The sequence below is a fragment of the Neospora caninum genome, chromosome VIII (assembly GCF_000208865.1).
Source record: "Neospora caninum Liverpool complete genome, chromosome VIII".
Lineage (NCBI taxonomy): Eukaryota > Apicomplexa > Conoidasida > Eucoccidiorida > Sarcocystidae > Neospora > Neospora caninum.
In genome coordinates, this window is record NC_018395.1 from 624,046 (window position 1) to 641,062 (window position 17,017).

Here is a 17,017-nt window from a genome sequence, read left to right on the forward strand (position 1 = left end):
CCAGTGCATTGGAAACGTTTCTCTAGTATGAAGCTCTGCCTACAGCACATTTCTCCAACTTGGGAAGTAATTGGTGGGGTATGGGCGCTGCATTAACCAAGGCTGGACTGTGGGCACGTTAGTACGTCCGTATGTAAACCACATGGTTCAGTGAGGTGCCTTTATCATGTTAACGTAACGTTTTTGTTCTGGCGGTGTGAGATAGTCTGTTGAAGTGGCTTCATCGGAAAGAGACCGTGAGGCGAATGTTGGACAGATCTTCTGGTTCACCCAAAGCCATCCTGCAGCCTTTCCTTCATTAGGCGGCATGACGGACCCTTGCCAATCCTTCGGTTTTTATCATTTTTGCCTTACCGTCGTTTCGATCGAGAGCATCTCCGGGGTTTAGTGAAAACATAACGGGGACATCCCCAAGGAGTCTTGTGAGCTCTGGAGGCCGGCCCCATGAGACCGTCGGTCCGCACCGTTGGTCAAAGAATCTGAGGGCTGCGTAACGAATTATTTTTCAGTAAAGAAGCCAAGGCAGTTTGTCGTGGAGTTTTCGGTTCTCTCTCTTCTTTTGCTTCTGTCGTCGTGTGTCCTTGTCCAGTCGTCAGCGTTGTCAGCAGGGTCGACTTTCTTCCGGCCAGCTGCTGTGACTGGAGCGGTGTCTACCACGAGTCGTACACTCTGGTTCATCCTTGTCATTTTTGTGCATGCATGCGTTTTTGTGTGGGACTTGCATATATGTTCATTTCATGTGCACGTTGGATACGATATCGACAGATTTTTGCTCGCTCCGGGGGGTGTCGCTTGTCCTTCACGTTGCTCCGAGGCAGGGTCATGAACAGCCGGCAAAGTGGATTCCAGTTTCGCAGCTTCATCTTCATTTGCGGATGCTGTTTGTATGAGATTTTCGGAGACGGTTTTTGCCGTGCTATCCGTCTTGCTGAGGTCCTCTGCGCATCCGTTGGCACGTCGCCCTCGCTGACGGACGAAATTTCCACATGTTCTATGCGCCATCATGTCGAGTGTGAGAAAAGGGAAGTCGACGTTTCGCAGTGTAGGGACGCTCTTCCGGGGAGCAAGCAGAAAGGAGAAAGCTTCGGAGGGAGGGCAGCGACTCACAGTACCGGGGACTGTTTCACCGTCGGAAGGCCACCGTGGACGAAGCGCAGGCCGCTTTCCGACCGGGACGGCCGCGCCAGTCGAAGCAGGCGCGCAGGAGCCAACTGCAGGAACACGGACTTCTGGCTTTGGCACGACGACGTATGCCCAGCAGTTCCAGCGGTTGCGGAAAGGGAAAGCAGAGAGGCGAAGTGGTCAAGGCGTCGCGTCCCATGTGAAGAGGGTCTTGCGTATGCGAGGGGGGACCGTGACGCCAGAATATGCCAACGTCTTCCTCATCCTAGGGCTATATGACGGAGAACTGATTCAAAACGGTTACGTCTGTCTGCGGGCAGCCGATGTCACTGACTGGGGCGTCGAGGGCGTGTCGTACGCAGTCGCTCCGGAGGTTGTGGTAATCGGTGTAAAGGCTGCTGTCAACCCGCCGACGCTTACAGAGGAGAGACGAGCTGTGATTTACCTCCGAGATTACTTGGCTAGCCAACTCGCAGGATACCCCTTCCTCCGCCACTGTATTCTGGTGAACAAGAGGCATCGACGGAGTAGAAACTCGAATGTCTACTATACAGTTTTGGGTAAGAAATGCCTCTTCAGTTCATCATACACACTTGCAAAGAATTCGTGAGAACGGTCGCACACGAACCAAACTATCGTCAGCCGTGTTGTGAGTTCAGACTGGTGAGCATTTCCTTGGGTCAGTTTAAGAATGGCCATGAGGAGGCGGGGTCGACGCAGCGGTTGCATTTCTTCTGGTTATTTATTCGCTCTCAACCGGACTGGGTATCACTAGCATCTTTGGAGATTTCCGAAGTGCATATAGATGCTTGTTTGGTAAGTTCGATTATTTCTGCAGAATGATGTCTCGCGTCTGTGTGTCATCAGGGACAGGCCAATACATGGCAATTGTGAACGCCGCGACTCAGGTGGATGGTATGGCTCCGCTCGAAGTTTGTGTTCTACGGCGTAGTGGAGGTCCTCAGTTTGAGATGACGGGGGCTAGCCACAGGTCTTCCATTGTTGGCAGTGTTGTCGGCACGTTGCGTTCGTCTGTAAGAGAGCTGGGCCTCGTCACTTCCGAGTGACAGCCGGCAGTCCGATAAAGAGGCGCAAGAGAAGAGGAAGCACAGAAAAAGTGATATCCCTCTGTGCATTTGTCTCAAAGCTTTCTGACATTCCTTAGGGGACAGGATGCCTAGGAGCGTGCGGCTCCGTGATGCAGAAGGCGCGGGTGGCAGGCGGCTCGTTGCGCACAGACGCACAGTCTGCTGATGAAGGGTATTGTTCAGTGTCACAATTACTTGCTGCCTTCTGCAGCTTTTCGCCGGTTTTCCACGGGGACACTGATGTGCGGCGAAAGTGAGGAGTGTGTGGTGGCTTTGACACTAATTTCAGAGATAAGGAAGGTTTCGGATCCCACGTCGGTTACGCAGGAGAACTGAGAAGGAGAGTCGCCAGGACAGTTTTTCTGTCTTACTTTTTGGATCGGAACGTGTTCAGCAGATCATATAGATGGAATCCACAGAGATCGTCACTATGTAGAAACTGCAACAACACGCCAACTTTCGAACAACTGAGGACGGCATGCTGCCTGTCGCAAGTGAGCGGAGACGCGGCAGCTGTTTGACTTTGAAATATCCACCACGGGTTGGGGGCGGGAAAGACCCTGTGCCCTATCGGAACACGGTGGTGTTCTTCTGTCAGCTGTTGAAGGCCACATCGTAGGACTCTCAAGGACATCTCAGCTGCGGCTGATGGTCTGACTCTCATCAGTGCCCGTATGGCACGAGTGTATTCTCAGATGTGCTTGTGCTGAAGCTTTGGGTCCCCTTTCGGCGTGAATATCGGTGTGTTCTTGCGCCTGAGCGCGTCCTCTTCACCCGCCGGAGGGCAGAGTTGAAACACCTTAGACTTGTCGCACCGGGCCATGTCTACTGATACCGCTGGGATAGAGCCGCGTACACGGTCGAACATCGTACCGGTGAAGCAACAGGTTGGGGCTGACTAGGGGGCGGTTCAGTCTCAGATTACTTTTCTTACCCCTGTGTCTTGAAGTCGTGTGCGGGTGGGTTCCGTCGGTTCTAGATGCACCGATATCGACACCCGCAAACGCAATCTGTCCAACCCTATGTCAGCGTCCCTTAAGAACAACTAGTAAATTTCGCATCACACCTTGTATGTGGTGCACAGCCTCTTAAAAGATTTTAAACAATACGGAGTTTTCATGACAGACAACTCCCTACACATTGGGATGGAACAAGCGTCCTACTAGTTTTTCTGTGAAGGATAAGGGGGATAGAAGCCGTACACGAGCAGAACAGATAAGGCGGCCTCGCGTGCGCCTCGTAAAATCCTCGGGGTTTGCTATGGAGTAACGGCGTCATTCGCCGGCGCCTGTGCAACTGAACTTGCATGGCATAGCGGCTCTCGTCGAGGTGCGACTCTGAAAGTAGCTTGCTTCGTTCTACTATTCAAAGGCTTGTCCGGACATTGCGTGTAGTCTCGTAGGCTGAAAAATGCGCTAGCTCTGTTGTAGACCGACGCACAGGGAAGTACTCACACAACCATGTTCGAGACGAATAGGGCTCTGCCTCTTCATGAATCCTGGAGCTAAGCAGATGTAAGGGAAGCTGCTCGTGTAGACTGTTCACATCATAGGAGGTATCCGATCTCAAAGCGAGTGCAACGGCCAGAAGCATCTGACAAGGGCACACACAAAATCTGCGTTCCTGAATGAGTGGAGGCCCTGCTTGCACAGGTGCCGTCGGGCACGTCCAGGCAAACCTTTACTGTGAGTTTTTATTAGGATGACCTGGTAGTATCAGTGATTTCGTTATAAAGAAGCGGATCAATTACTGGCACACGACCTCGCATGGACTGTCACGATGTTGTGTCTCGCACGAGAGTGCGTTGGGGACGTTGACGGCAGTGCGCAGCCACACAACGTTGCGGGAACTTCTGCACACTGGACGACTTAACGCGTACTCCATAGAAGCTTATTTGTTCACCCTCCTGGAGCCGCTCACAGTGTTTCCTCGTTGGGGCTGCTGTCGGCGGGTTGGCAGCGAAGTCCCAACTGACAATGGCAGCCCTTTGTTTAGCTCGCTTTCTGTGGGGCCCGTACAACGGCTGGAAACATGCATGAAAACAAGAACAAGTAGCTGCCCGGTGCTTTCTCAAAGAAGTCGGTGCTGGAAGCCAAAGAGACCCTTCATCCTTCTTTTGAATCTCCAGTCTGTTAGCTGGACGGTGGCTAGAAAGAGTGGCACTCAAACTCGGTAAGGACCCGAAGCCATCACGAGCCTTGCACGTCCGTGCGACCAGTTCCGTAATCAGACTTCTCCAGTTGCTGTTAGGTTTCTGTTTTTGCTCTGTCTCGGCGCTCTGCGGCTGTGGTCGTAGGCGCTGTCTACTCCTTTGCTCCTCCCGCACTGCAGCGCCTTCACGGCCACTGTACCGTGCTGTGTCTTCTGGAATACGCGGGTACACGATAGAGACTGGGGCGGAAATAGACATTAGACGAGCTCTCTTTCCAAGTAGCGGCAGCTTCGTTTTGAACTGAATCACCTTTACTCGCCATGATTTCTTCGCAAAAAGAGTTCACCCACGGAATGGCTTCCGCCTCCTTCCATGGAAATGATTGTCATTTATCTGCCTCGGCGTAAGGGACGTGTACGCGATGTCGGACGCGCTGTGGGAAGCCTGCGTATCAGCCGCCACTCGGCGTTTGGCCACTGTGTGTCGCCAAGCCGGGCAGCCTGTACCTGAGGTTTACGTCGCGTACTGCCTCTGCACAGCAACGTGTAACGATGAGAAGGACTTCCTCATCGATAAAACGCTTTCCCAGGACGAACTCGAACTCGATGAACGAGACATATTGAGAGTGGCAGACCGTATTCAGCACGATGTGGGGCCTAGAACGGCCTGTTTGAAACTCCAAGCAATTCACGAGGCACGGCTTGAAGAAGCAAGCCGCCTGCAAGGGCGACAGGCTGGCAAAGCGAAAGTTATCGCGGATGAGGTATGCTCTTAACTAGCGAAAACAAGCAGCATGACCGAAATGGTTCAATGCGGTACATGTTGTTGAACCATCTTGGCTACGGCTGCCTGCTCAGTAACGGGCGGAAGAGGCCAGCAGCACACAAAAACCATGTGGGTGGGCGGTAACAGTCCAGAAGAATGCGTTGGCAAAAGGGGCTTCTGAGAGTTGCCGATTCTGAGCAAATCGACAGCCCACTACCGACAGATTGGTTGACGTTCATTATGTTTACTTCCGAATCCAGGTACCACAACACAAATAACTAGTGGTGCCGCTCAGCGGGTTAGTGATATTCGGTTCCTTCCGCATGCTTCTGCGTTTCACCTGAAGATTGTCAGCTTCCCTCACACGGCCCTGAAGGACGTCGGTCAGTTGCAGGCACTTTACGCGAAGGTTGTTCAGTTCTGCTTCACCAGATTTGCCTGTGCCCCATGGGTCAAAGCCGGAGATGATATACTAACCCTCAAGGACACCAGAGAGGCGTTGCAATCTGCCTTTCCCATCGCTGGACTGCGCTCACTGTTCGGTCTGCCCGCTAGAGAACGCCACCGGCATTTGGAAGAGCTTAGTTCCATTGTGTTGGGCATTAGAATTTTCAATTCCCAGGCTGACCGCGGTGCCTCCATCTGTTTACCGGATCCGAGGAATCTCCTCGCACTGCACAGCCACGACTTACCACGATCGCTGGAGCAAAAGATTGAAGAAGGCGAGAAGCTGTCTCAGGATCTCTCCACAATCCTGCTACAATCTTCTGTACTGCTGGCGAAAACAGGTAGCGATAGAAACTCTGCACCCGCAAACTGCAGACCGTGTCAGCAGAGTGTCTAGAACCTCGAGATGCAATCAATTTCTGGGTTATCATTCAACTACGAAAGTGTGCCTCGAAAGTTCGGCAGCCATATGTCGCCTACGATTTACAGTTCTTACCACACCTGCGTTGCCTGAGAGACACACTCTAAACGACCACATGAATGCATATAAGGATGCCCGTCAAATGTGACAATGTGAGCTTCTTAAGAATTCGCTCAGAACGAGAGGCTTCATGGCGAGATTTTGTTCATTCACGGTAAAATCTGCGCAGTAGCATCAGGGACCTATCGAGAAGAGTAGAGGGCTCTACAATCGCGTGACGCGCACGCAAAAACCCTCGCCAGTTACCAGACCTGGACAAGAGTTCGCTATTTGACACGTGTTCTGAGGAACGAAGAGTAGCAATACCCGAGTTTTTGCAGTGCACCACCATTGCAAAAACTGGAGTACCGGGTGTCCGGCCTTTCTGTCTCATTAACTATTGAGTAGTGCTTCTGAAGTCTTGTGGCTTGTCTTCCCAGTATCCTGTGTATACGGTAACCGTTAGCCAGTCTCTGTGAGCTTTTGTGTATATTACCACAGATAGTGAAAAGGTATTATACAGACGCCAGCGAAGGCATATTTCCTAGTGGTGCTTTGACTTGACTTCAGATGCATTGGCTCGAAAATGAGCCAGCAAGTTTCACATTCAGGAACTCCTGATGGCCATAAGATCCCAGAGACAGGAGCTAAGTGTTCCATTCGGCCTGCAGGACTGTTGTATTCCAGGACTTGAACTCTACTGGCCCTTGCTTTTGTAGGCGGGTTGCAGCCTTATAGGAATAATACTGGTGGACTGCAGAGAGATCGGCAGCAACACTGTCCCTCGACAAGGTCTGCTGCCGACAAAATTGACGAGAAGGCAGTGACCCAAGCGAAGAAGCCCGGCACCGACCGTTTTCCCTGTAATGTCAGGTTCTGTTTTATACCTGCAGAAATCGCTGAGCAAGATTTGGATCTGATTTCGGCGCAACACATTTACATTACACAGCTTAACGTCTACAGGAGGGCGTTGTTAATGGCAATCCTCCGGACGAGACATCAGCTGAAGGAAGCTGTTGCCGAATGCATTTCGGAAATCCTGGGAATCCGAAAAGAACTAAATGGGCAACCGTTCGCCTCGCGCGACGCGATCTTCCCGAAGTTCTCGGGCGTCGCAGCGTCCTACCACAAAGCCTTCCAGGAAAATGAAAAGCTGTCCTCTTTGCATTGTCTCGTCACCTCGCTAGCAAGCCTAGCAGGTGAATACATCCCCACTCTTGCCTTGAACGTCCGGTCAGCCTCTCTTCGTCTCAAAGCTGACTGTGCCTCTGCGGCGGAACCTGATGTGGCTCAAGGCAGCGGAGGCAGTTTTACGGAAGACGAAAAGGAAGGAAGCGATGAGGGTAGAACAGAACTGCTCGACGGAGAATCACACAGGGAGTCCGATGACTGGTTGGAAGTGGGCGGCAACTGCGCGTGGTGTTTGGCCAAATACGCCGCCGTGGTGCCTGCGGACCGCTCCATTCGTAAGGCAATGTCTGCGCTCTCCAGAAACTAATGAAAACAAATACAGACAGATGGTCAGACGGCCGTCAGCATATTGAACGTGTAATTTCTTCCGTACAGACGAATGCCGGTGGACAGAGAGGTAGGCATGTATTCAGGCACGACAGCAGATAGACAAATACTTAGATGACTATGGACATATGTAGCATCTGTATCAGTGAACGGGGCCAACCATACCCGTATGACGTCAAGCTGATTGTAGCGGCAATGTCGGCGGTTGTCAACGGTACTGTAGGACCTAGGACTCGACCACCAGGCCCCGCTTGTTGTCTTCGGGCGGAGGCAGAGTGCAGCATATTGAGGTTGTATTCCGGACTTATATGAAACGGAACTCAGATCTGGCCTCCAACAAGGAATAAATTCTATCTTGACTCAGAAAGCCTGAGCTTACGGCACTGAATGGCGAAACAACTACTCCTGGTTGGATGTATGATCGACACGTAGGTACTATTGTTGCCTACAGTTTGGAGTTTTGCTACTGTGCAACAAGGCTGCCTCGACTTTTTCATGATCTAATTCGGGCACGAATAGGGTGAGGCTCACTGCTCCCGAGATCTGGTCCTCCTCTGTCTTCTCTCTCATGTGCGGCGGGATGCGCCAGCTGCAGTCAGCTATCGAGGTGACGTCTATGCGTTCTCAACGCTTCAAGGCGCAAAAGAATTTGCGCAGCAACCAGATAAGCTCATCTCAGAAATACGTCATCAATTAAAAAGACAACCGGCTCTAATTCACCTTCTGAACCTCGATCGTCTATACCCGCGGTACGAAGATTTTTCGGTAGCTACCGTTACGTTTTGCTCCATTCCGACTGAATATTGGTTATGCAAGTTGTTTCTTGAAAGCTCTTGAATATGGGAAACCTCCACAGAATAGTTTCGTGTGCATATGGGTTGAATTTGTTTTATTGAAATTCATATTACCAGCCTCACCAGTAGAACCTAGAGGGGACGCCAAGTCCCCTGGGGCACTCTCAAAGACTCTTGCTTTTCAGATGATTGCAACTTGGAGGGCGCAGCAATCTAAACAGTCCACTCGTCGATGAAACGTCGAGGCATCTCATGTGTGATGAAACAAGAACCTGTGTTCACTCTCCAGAATTTTCCGCGGCTGCTTTTCTAGCACACGTTCTGGACACTGACACTCGTGGCAGCGTTCCCGGACGAGCTGCAGGTTGCTCTTCTTTCTCTTCAGTCCGTTTCTGGAAAACCCAAAGAAGTTTTACACAGTCTAATTATTCCAACCGGTTCGAGTGACTTCCCAGTGAAGAGCGGACAGTAGATGTGGCTGTGACAAGACCATCAACCGTAACAGCGTCAACGATTTTCTCTAGGTGAATCTTAGATAGTGCGGCACTCGTAGCCGACAGCCCGGGACGAAGTGTAATCTTCGAGAGTCCTACATCCACAAAGAGTTTAACTTCCTCACCTTTTTTATGGATAAGTAACGAACCAACCCGACAACGTGTGATTGTGTATATATATCGGTTCCAGATGTGCCACCGTACGCGTGGCTATTGTTATTTTTAACGCAAGGGCAAATAGAGGGTCACTCATGGATACAAGCAAATAGAGAAATACATCTGTCGTGGCAGGGGATGGTCCACCACCCTGCATTCTTCGGCGAATCGCGCCTTTCTCTCGGAACACCTGCGTCACACGTATGTGCGATCGATCTCTTATGAAACAGGTCCAGCTTGCGGAATATACTCAACCTTCAACGAAATATCGCTAAACGTCTGGAGCAAGAATCAACCGGATCTGGAGGAGAGACTGCCGCAGTCGACAGACCGGTCTTTTCGTTGCACGAGCCTCGGACTGCGGACGCTGCGGTTATGACTCCAGTACACTTTGAAACGGTCCAGAGGGACACTTCGTATCACTGGAACGAATGGGAATTGAGGCGCAGAGCTCTAGAGATCGCCGATATTCTCAACAGGACGACGAGGAGCTCACAGACGACATTGTCGCACTGTCGTATGGAACAGGAGACACAGGTTTACCTTCTTAAAGATAAAGAGCAGAACACAATGAAATGCAAGGGGACCAGCGCCATCAGAAAAAAGAAATACATAGTCGGTCTCCGAGGAAAAGCTGACATCGCGGCGAAGACAGTCAAAATCGAGTTAGACCTGTAACTTGTTCATGCCACGTCGGTCTAGGGAGGCAGCCAAAACACATGGCATTCTTGTGCTTGCGTGCGTGTTACGGCTGGGCAGTGCCATTAGGCAGCAGTACTTCCTGCGGATGTTCGTCCCGTCCAGACGATGTGGCGGTTGGGCAGTGTAACCGACCACGCCTCGCAGAGCGCCTGACCGCGTCGAATAGACTTGAGGCCTGCTGCACGCCATTCGTAAATTTTGAGCTATTTGTAATATTGCTAAGCTCCGGAATACTTCCTAGTGAGTGCATCGATCACTCATCGGAACAGATACCAGTTTGAACAACTGTCCGATCCCGCAGCGAAGTCGGCGGTCAGATATTTATTTCGTCGTCTGGCACGGCGCTCTTTCCGGTATACTAACGCTCAGCACCAGCCCCCCAGTTAAGAAGTGATTATGCAGCCTGCTTGTTGCTCCACGACAACGTTACAGTCACTGGGTACGCAAATTTTAACAGTGGATTCCGTTATCTGCGTACACATTACCCTCGTCCTGTACTGTTACCTTGTGGGCCACTGTTTCAGCCACATCAACTGTACACGCGCGTCAGATGACACCATTAACGATCTCTATGGTGGACCCCACGGAATGATGATTTTTGCCGTGCTACGTAACCCACATATGCCCCATTGCGAATGATTACACTCAACCGCTCGTGACCGGATCGCTCACACTCAGCTACATTACGCCTGTTGCGCGTCATGCCTATTTTCCCATCCCACCAAGTCGCTCGCTACCCACCACCAGAGGAGACCCTGGGCACCTCCTAGGCCACAGCCAAGAAGGCACGATGAAGCAAGTCTGCTGCCGGTATCACAAGGAGGCTGTCGGTTCCCTGTGGTGGTAGCTTCGCAGGGAAAGTGTCTGATGGCCTCCAGGGACGAAACAAGGAAACCTTGTGTGAGTGATACGTTTTTATGGACGAGTTCGAGCTCTTCCTGAAACTCCTTCAAATTGCTCGAATGCCGCAGCCATAAAAATAGACTTTCCGTTACTGCATTCTCGACCCGAATGTGAGTTCGTGCTTTCTAACTCCCAAAGTAACACGTACAGAATGGCAACCCCTCCAGTAATGTGCCGCGGCGACCTGAAGAAGCCAAGAGAGATTTCCAGATCGCACCGACCCCTCCTAGAATCCACCTACTAAAGGCTCACTGATGTCTCCATGTCACACAAGCTCTTCGACGGCCCTAGACCGCCACGTTTCCCCGTCCGGAACGCGGACGCTTGATGTGGTAGTTTCGCCTGTGATGGTGACACGCTTTTTTAACCCACACAATCACATCCCCGGGGGCCCGCCAGTCCATGCGTAAGGCACTTCTTTCCGAGCACGGCAATACTGCTTTCTACATTGGTTGCGCGCCAGTGAGTTGGCTGTTTTTCCCGTCCCCAAAAGCTGTCACTCGATGGCATCCCTGTGTGTAGCCACGGCGAACCTAGTGGGTCTACTGAGTGGCTGTCTCGAAATCGGAGCGCGGATGCGCGCACAGCAATTTCTGGGACGGACCAGTGGGTTTTGGCGGGGTGGCCTGCTAGTCTTGCCTCGAGCTACGTCCAGAAACCACGGAACCACACCACTTGGATCGATCGCCAAGGTTCTGTGTGTCCCTGCTGGGGTCGCCGGGGATGGTCACGACCACGTTGCTGCAACGCCCGCGCGTGCGCGTATTGGCTTGGCGCGCGGTTCGCTCGCTAGTCCTCTGCCATATCACATTTTCCTGTTCGTGTTACGAGCCTGGCACTTGTATGGTCTCTTTTTTGGCCTTTTCTCCCATTTGTTTTTCCAGTTCTTCCAAGCCCAGGAATTTTGTAGTCTCACTCGCTCTAGTTGGCACACATTGGCGCGCTTTGTTATTTGGCCAGGAAATCGAGACTCTCTGGACAGGCCAGCCAAAAAACGTAGTGCGCGGACGCCCAGTACGAGCCGTTTGGTATTCTGGCTCAGCAGATCCATCCCAGGGGCGAGAAATAAAATCCGCTTCGCGTTTCCGATTTGGACGCTCCTTCCGCTGGCGTTTTTTTCATCCAAAGGGAATCGAAGGTGCCACAACCTTTTCTGTCAACATATTTCCAGGGATCTCGACGGCCTTTTGTTTGCGCGGTTCCTTCGCGAAAACCCCTCTTCCGCACCGCCCAGCTCCTGTCGCCTTCCTGGCGCGCAGCTCACGCCGTCCACGTCGTCGGAGGGCAAAGCTTGGCACCGCACAAGTAGGCTCACAGCCGTGTGTGGCAGGGAGAGGTTGCTCATGAAATTTTCTTCTCAGTAGAAAGGGTTTCTGTGAAGCTTCAAATTGAGGGAAATATTTACTTCTCGGCTGCGGACCCGACTCAACTGCGCCTGTGGTGTTCAGCTCTGCGGTGTCACCCCGCTGCTCCTGTTCTGCGCGCTCGGCGCTGTTGACGGGAGGCTCGTTGTGACTCGATTCTTCTGAGGTCCGTAGCCACGCATTGCGTGTCGTTTGTATGCTTGAGAAGGCGGAAACTGAGATCTGCGGGTTGCGCAGACCGGTGTTTTTTTCTAGAGTCAGAAACTACTTTAATGCTCACTGTAGCTGCTAGCGGCCCGGCTTTATCGAGGATTTTGTGCGGTTTCCGCTTCACCTGACCGCAGAAATCGAGCACGCGATGTGTCATCCCGCGCCTGCCACTGTGTCTTTGGTGTGACCATGCTTTACAGGTGCACGTGTCAGTTCAGGAGCCCAGCAAATCTTCCAGCGGCATTTCCTACTCACGCATGACCTCTGAGGGTAGGAGGGGGCGTGCGTCTTTGCGTGGAAGTTTTTCTGTTTCTCTTTTTCGCACACAAAATGTCTAACCTACAGCAGCCAGCATCTCCTGCGGGAGGCTCGCTTATCGGCGTGACGCCTAGCAACGCCGGAGGCGAAGTCGAAAGGGTCAATGTTCGCCTGCAAGCCGACCAGCCCGTCGTTCCCGTTCCAGTTTACCAGGATGTGTACAAAAGAGATAAATATATTGAGGTTCCCACTGTGGAACTCAACGACACCATCATTCCTAAAGTCTACAATCAGAGCGCCGTCCATGAGGTGCCGAAAATGGACATTGCTTTTCACGAGGAGGAGGTCGCTGTGCAAGCTGAGAAACCAGTGGACCGGTGAGCAGCAGCCATTAATGGTCATCTTAGTTGTTTGCGACATGCCGCTCTCTGTGGAAACGCACGTGACACGGTCTACCCCAACGCCTTGGCCGAGCCGAGCGATGCCTCACTGTCCTAACTGGTACTCTCTGCACAGACAGTTCGTTTGCGCCTGATTGCGCAGTCGCTAATATTTGTATCTTTATTTCTTTCGGCGTCTTCCGTGTGTCACTTCGTTCCAGTTGTCCTGTAATGTCTTGTGTTCCTTCAGGGACGTGGAGGTGCCGGTGCTGGTTGGTTACGCACCCCAGTTTGTTCCCAAGTGGGACGTGCGCGAGGTCCCGCAACCGGTTCCCAAGTACGAGGGCGAGCAGGAGGTTATTGAGGTCGAAGTCCCCGAAATCGAGTACAAGGACACTTACGTTGAAAAGGAAGTTGTCGTCGACGTCAAGGAGAAGATCGTTCCCAAGGTGACAGAAGTCGTTAAGGAGGTTGAGGTCGTTCAGTATGAATGGAAGCAACAGTACCAGGACGTCCCCGTCTACAAATACGTTCCCAAATTTGACGTTGAACTCGACTGCCCTCCCCCCATCATCGTACCGTACCCAGAGACTCGCTTCGTGAAGGAGGATCCCGATGTGGTTCAGCCGTACTGCGCCCCTTTCGCGAACTGCTGCCCGGGAAAATCGACACACAAAGTCGTCACTAGCGACCGACTCTTTGTGAGAACCGTCGAGGGCACACGTAAGGAGAAAAACCGAAGCGCTTTATCCATTCCCAAGTGCCTTCTTGTTGCTCATATGCCACTCGCTACCCTATCAAGAGGGACATCCTCATTTTATGAATCCTCTTTGCCCCTGCTGGTTTTGATTTCGCATCGGGAGTGGTTAGCGATATCCTGCTGGTTCGGGTGTGCGAGGTGTCCTCTGCCTGTGATACCTGTTAGAAAAAAAGTGTAGCTCGTAGGGGTCGTCTGTTACCAGGTGGGTGTCGATCCGGTCTTCACCATGCAGTGTTTGGATGCTCGTGCCTCTCCTGGAATTCGACCACACGGCTGACGGAAGCCGGGGTCGCAAAGCGATCACTTCGTGCTCGGTTGCTACGTATCCTGCCTCTTCCCGTAGAAGAGATATCACATGTATCCTTTAAGAGATATCACATGTATCCTTCGGTTTTTCTATGTTTCTGTCATCTTCAGCTGCCGTGCAATCCAACACTCCCCTCGTGACCGTGGGCGGCGCATTCCACAGCATGTCACCTGACGTTCAAATGCAGTCTGAGGCCATTCCACATGCGCACAGTGTTCTTCCGTCTGACTATGTCGCCCACGGGCATCTCGTCGGTGACGCTCCAGGTGTCTCTTCGCAGGGGCAGCTTCCAAACGTCCAGCTGGCTCCTGGCCCAGTCTTCCCGATGCCCTCACCGCAGGTAAGGGCGAGCCTGGTGACCACTGAACAGCTGAGTGTGCTTCCCAGCGCATACAGAGCAGTTCGCTTATGTTGTGCCGTTGCCTACTAACGTCTCGCCGGTGCTCCGCTTAGATAGCGTCTTCCCTGGAAGTTGTACTAGACGTTTTTTGTCGCTCTTGCGACTCCCGTTCTGCTCGTCGGCTGATTAACCCCCGTCACACTTTGTTCTTTCTTTTTTGTAGGTGGCGCAATCAACAACCCCCCTGGCTGGAGCCTCTTCTGGTTCAGACGCAAAGCAAGAAAAGACTGCGGCCTCTGAGAAGAAGAGCTTTTGGAACTGGCTTTTTGGCAAGGAGGAAGAAACAGACAAATTGGCTAAGCAGAAAGAAGGAGTGCCCGATTACACTGCCCACTTCCAACAGATGCATCAGCAACTCGAGCAGCAGAGTCTCCCCTCAGCCCGGACCGACGAACGTAAGCAACTGCTGCATCCTTTTCCGGCCCTGCACTGACAGAGTTTTAAACCGTTTATAGCGTCTGAAGCGTCACCTTCCATTGTAGTCCGAAAGCGGAACAGAGTAGGCACACGCACAGAAGATGGCTGGTGCCAGAAAAGACGAACAGGTGCGAATGATCAGCCAGGGTCGGACGCGTAAGGCAAAGAAAGCGTAGGTTTCATCTGCGTCCATTCGCACCAGAACCCTCACGCTTTGCGCGTAATTTTATGTGACCGTTTCGGGCTTGCACAGCAGACAGAGCCGCGGAGGTGCCGCGTGCTGCCGCCTCCGTTATACGTTGCTCTTTCTCGTCCGTTTTCCCTGTACCCTTATCGCTGTTTCAGCTTCGCTTTCATGCGTTGTTTTGTGTCTCTTGCTGCGCCGTATTGTTTTCAGAATCGGGGAAGGATGAGGCCGCTAGCAATCTCGAGCCCTCGGTGGTCTACAAAGGTGTCGTAAGCAGGCCCGCAGTGTTTGGCGGCAACTTGAATCCGATTTCCTTCAAGCTGCATGCGATTGAAATCCACCAATTTATCCCCTTGCCAAACGTTCGTGTGCCCGAATTCGTGAAGGCCCTTCCCGACGGCTTGATGGCAACAGATGTTTCCGGGTTGGATCGGTTCTTTGGACCGGTGCCCACCGGTTGGGCAGACCCCGATGTCACTGGCATTCCAGCTCCGATGATGAGCGACATTCTTGCAGGTAACATCCAGGCTTCCACAACGAGTCCTCTGATTAATCAGCTGTCTGAGAAGATCGCGAAGCAGGACAACACTCTTCAGCAATCGGAGGCCGATGCCCGCGCCGTTAGTGAAGTGGGACTGGTCCAAGAGGCACATATCACAGCCTAAAAGAAAAACGGTTTTGGATGTTGAGCAAGTCAGAGAGGTCCCAAAAAAGCAAACCTGGAAACTGGAGAAAGGGAACCAATTTTTAGGGACAGGGCATGTTTTTTTGTAGAATACCTACTGTGCAATTGCACGGTTTCTTCTTTGTGAAGGACGGCAGAAAAGATCGAAGCACTGGAGAGAACTTTGTTGTCTTCCGTTGATAACATGCAACCGAACATCTCCCGGAAAACGTACGAGATGTGTCGTTCCCGTCCTTTTGCCTCTCGCTCCGTCAGGACGACGTGGTGCTCCTTCGTCTTTCGGTCTGTGGGGGAGGGTTCGCGACTTACCAGGCGCTTCTTTCTTACAGACGCGATCCACGTGCTCTCCATACCTTTTCAGTGTCGTTTATTTACTGAGCGTCTTCTCTCCGGGGCGCAGCAGCGCTTTCGTGCAACTGGAGTCTAGCTGGGGCTCTGAAAACGCTCCGAGCGATTCGCCCCGTTAGCGCCGTACGCTCGCCGCCCAGAACCACCCGCTGGAAAGTACGGTATGAGCGTTTCCCGGCAAAGCGTCGAACGTTTTTACACAGGAGACGTGTGTGAAAGGCAGCGCACTGCAAACACCCAAAGAAGCGATTCATGGCTGTGCGGTAGGCACAACGCGCCTGCAAGACACTTTTTGTAACGATTTCTCTGGACCACTCTGTATACTTTTGACACACGGCAGGCTCCTCTCATGGCCACCGGTATGGGACCAGGAACGAGGTCAGTGTCTCTCCTGGGCGCCGGTGTGCCGCCGCAGCGAACTTGGAAATACACCCGTAGCGCCCGTTTTCCATGAAAACTATTTGGAAGAAGAGGCTACCGTAAGTGCGTAATATACAGTCCCAGCAGTAGCGGTTAAACTATAGGAGAATCAAGTATTACCCATACATACCAGGCGTAAAAAGCGTTCATCCAGGTACTGAACAGGTGCCAGGCCAACACGAATCCGATCCTTGTATTCCGTACAGACTAACATCAGGAAGGAGACTGCCAAAGTGAGTATCATGATATTCGTACAGCTTGTATACAAATGTTGGTTTTTCAAATCTACGCTGAACACCACTACACTTAGTGCACGGAAATCCTGATACACACGGAGCGCGCGTGTTTGCTTGCTGGACAGTAGCTGGTCGCGTATGCGACACATGCGGGCAACACGCGGAAGAAAGACCCCTGGCGAACTGAGATATGCTGGCATAACTGACTGCAATTGGGTGCTGCGCCACGACGCGTTGGAGACGTCCTCGCACGGATCTGTATTTTTAGAAATTTTCATCTTTGACGCTTTTTTTCACGCAGGTGAATCCAGCGGTGTCGAGACACAACTAGAGCCTGGGGGGCACTCGCGAAACGTTTCAATCAAACACGTGTATCGCGCTACACATCGACGTGTGGAGGGTCGAGACGAACGTGGGAAAACGGGAGCGCGGTTTGCAGCGGAT

General features: G+C 52.2%; 3 protein-coding genes across 3 annotated transcripts; all 3 read left to right on the forward strand.

Moving 5' to 3' along the window:
* Positions 1-1,003: 1,003 nt before the first annotated feature.
* On the forward strand, positions 1,004-2,189 carry NCLIV_030840 (conserved hypothetical protein; the record flags this gene model as incomplete). The annotated part of the gene is made up of 2 exons (XM_003883280.1): positions 1,004-1,682; positions 1,990-2,189. The coding sequence occupies 2 exons, from the start codon at positions 1,004-1,006 to the stop codon at positions 2,187-2,189; spliced, it is 879 nt and encodes a 292-aa protein (XP_003883329.1).
* A 6,409-nt stretch (positions 2,190-8,598) lies between these two features.
* Positions 8,599-9,674, forward strand: NCLIV_030850 (UPF0704 protein C6orf165 homolog, related; the record flags this gene model as incomplete). The annotated part of the gene is made up of 2 exons (XM_003883281.1): positions 8,599-8,789; positions 9,227-9,674. The coding sequence occupies 2 exons, from the start codon at positions 8,599-8,601 to the stop codon at positions 9,672-9,674; spliced, it is 639 nt and encodes a 212-aa protein (XP_003883330.1).
* Positions 9,675-12,505: 2,831 nt separating this feature from the next.
* On the forward strand, positions 12,506-15,549 carry NCLIV_030860 (conserved hypothetical protein; the record flags this gene model as incomplete). Its single annotated transcript, XM_003883282.1, has 5 exons — positions 12,506-12,810; positions 13,064-13,536; positions 13,991-14,220; positions 14,444-14,675; positions 15,095-15,549. The coding sequence occupies 5 exons, from the start codon at positions 12,506-12,508 to the stop codon at positions 15,547-15,549; spliced, it is 1,695 nt and encodes a 564-aa protein (XP_003883331.1).
* Positions 15,550-17,017: the final 1,468 nt, after the last annotated feature.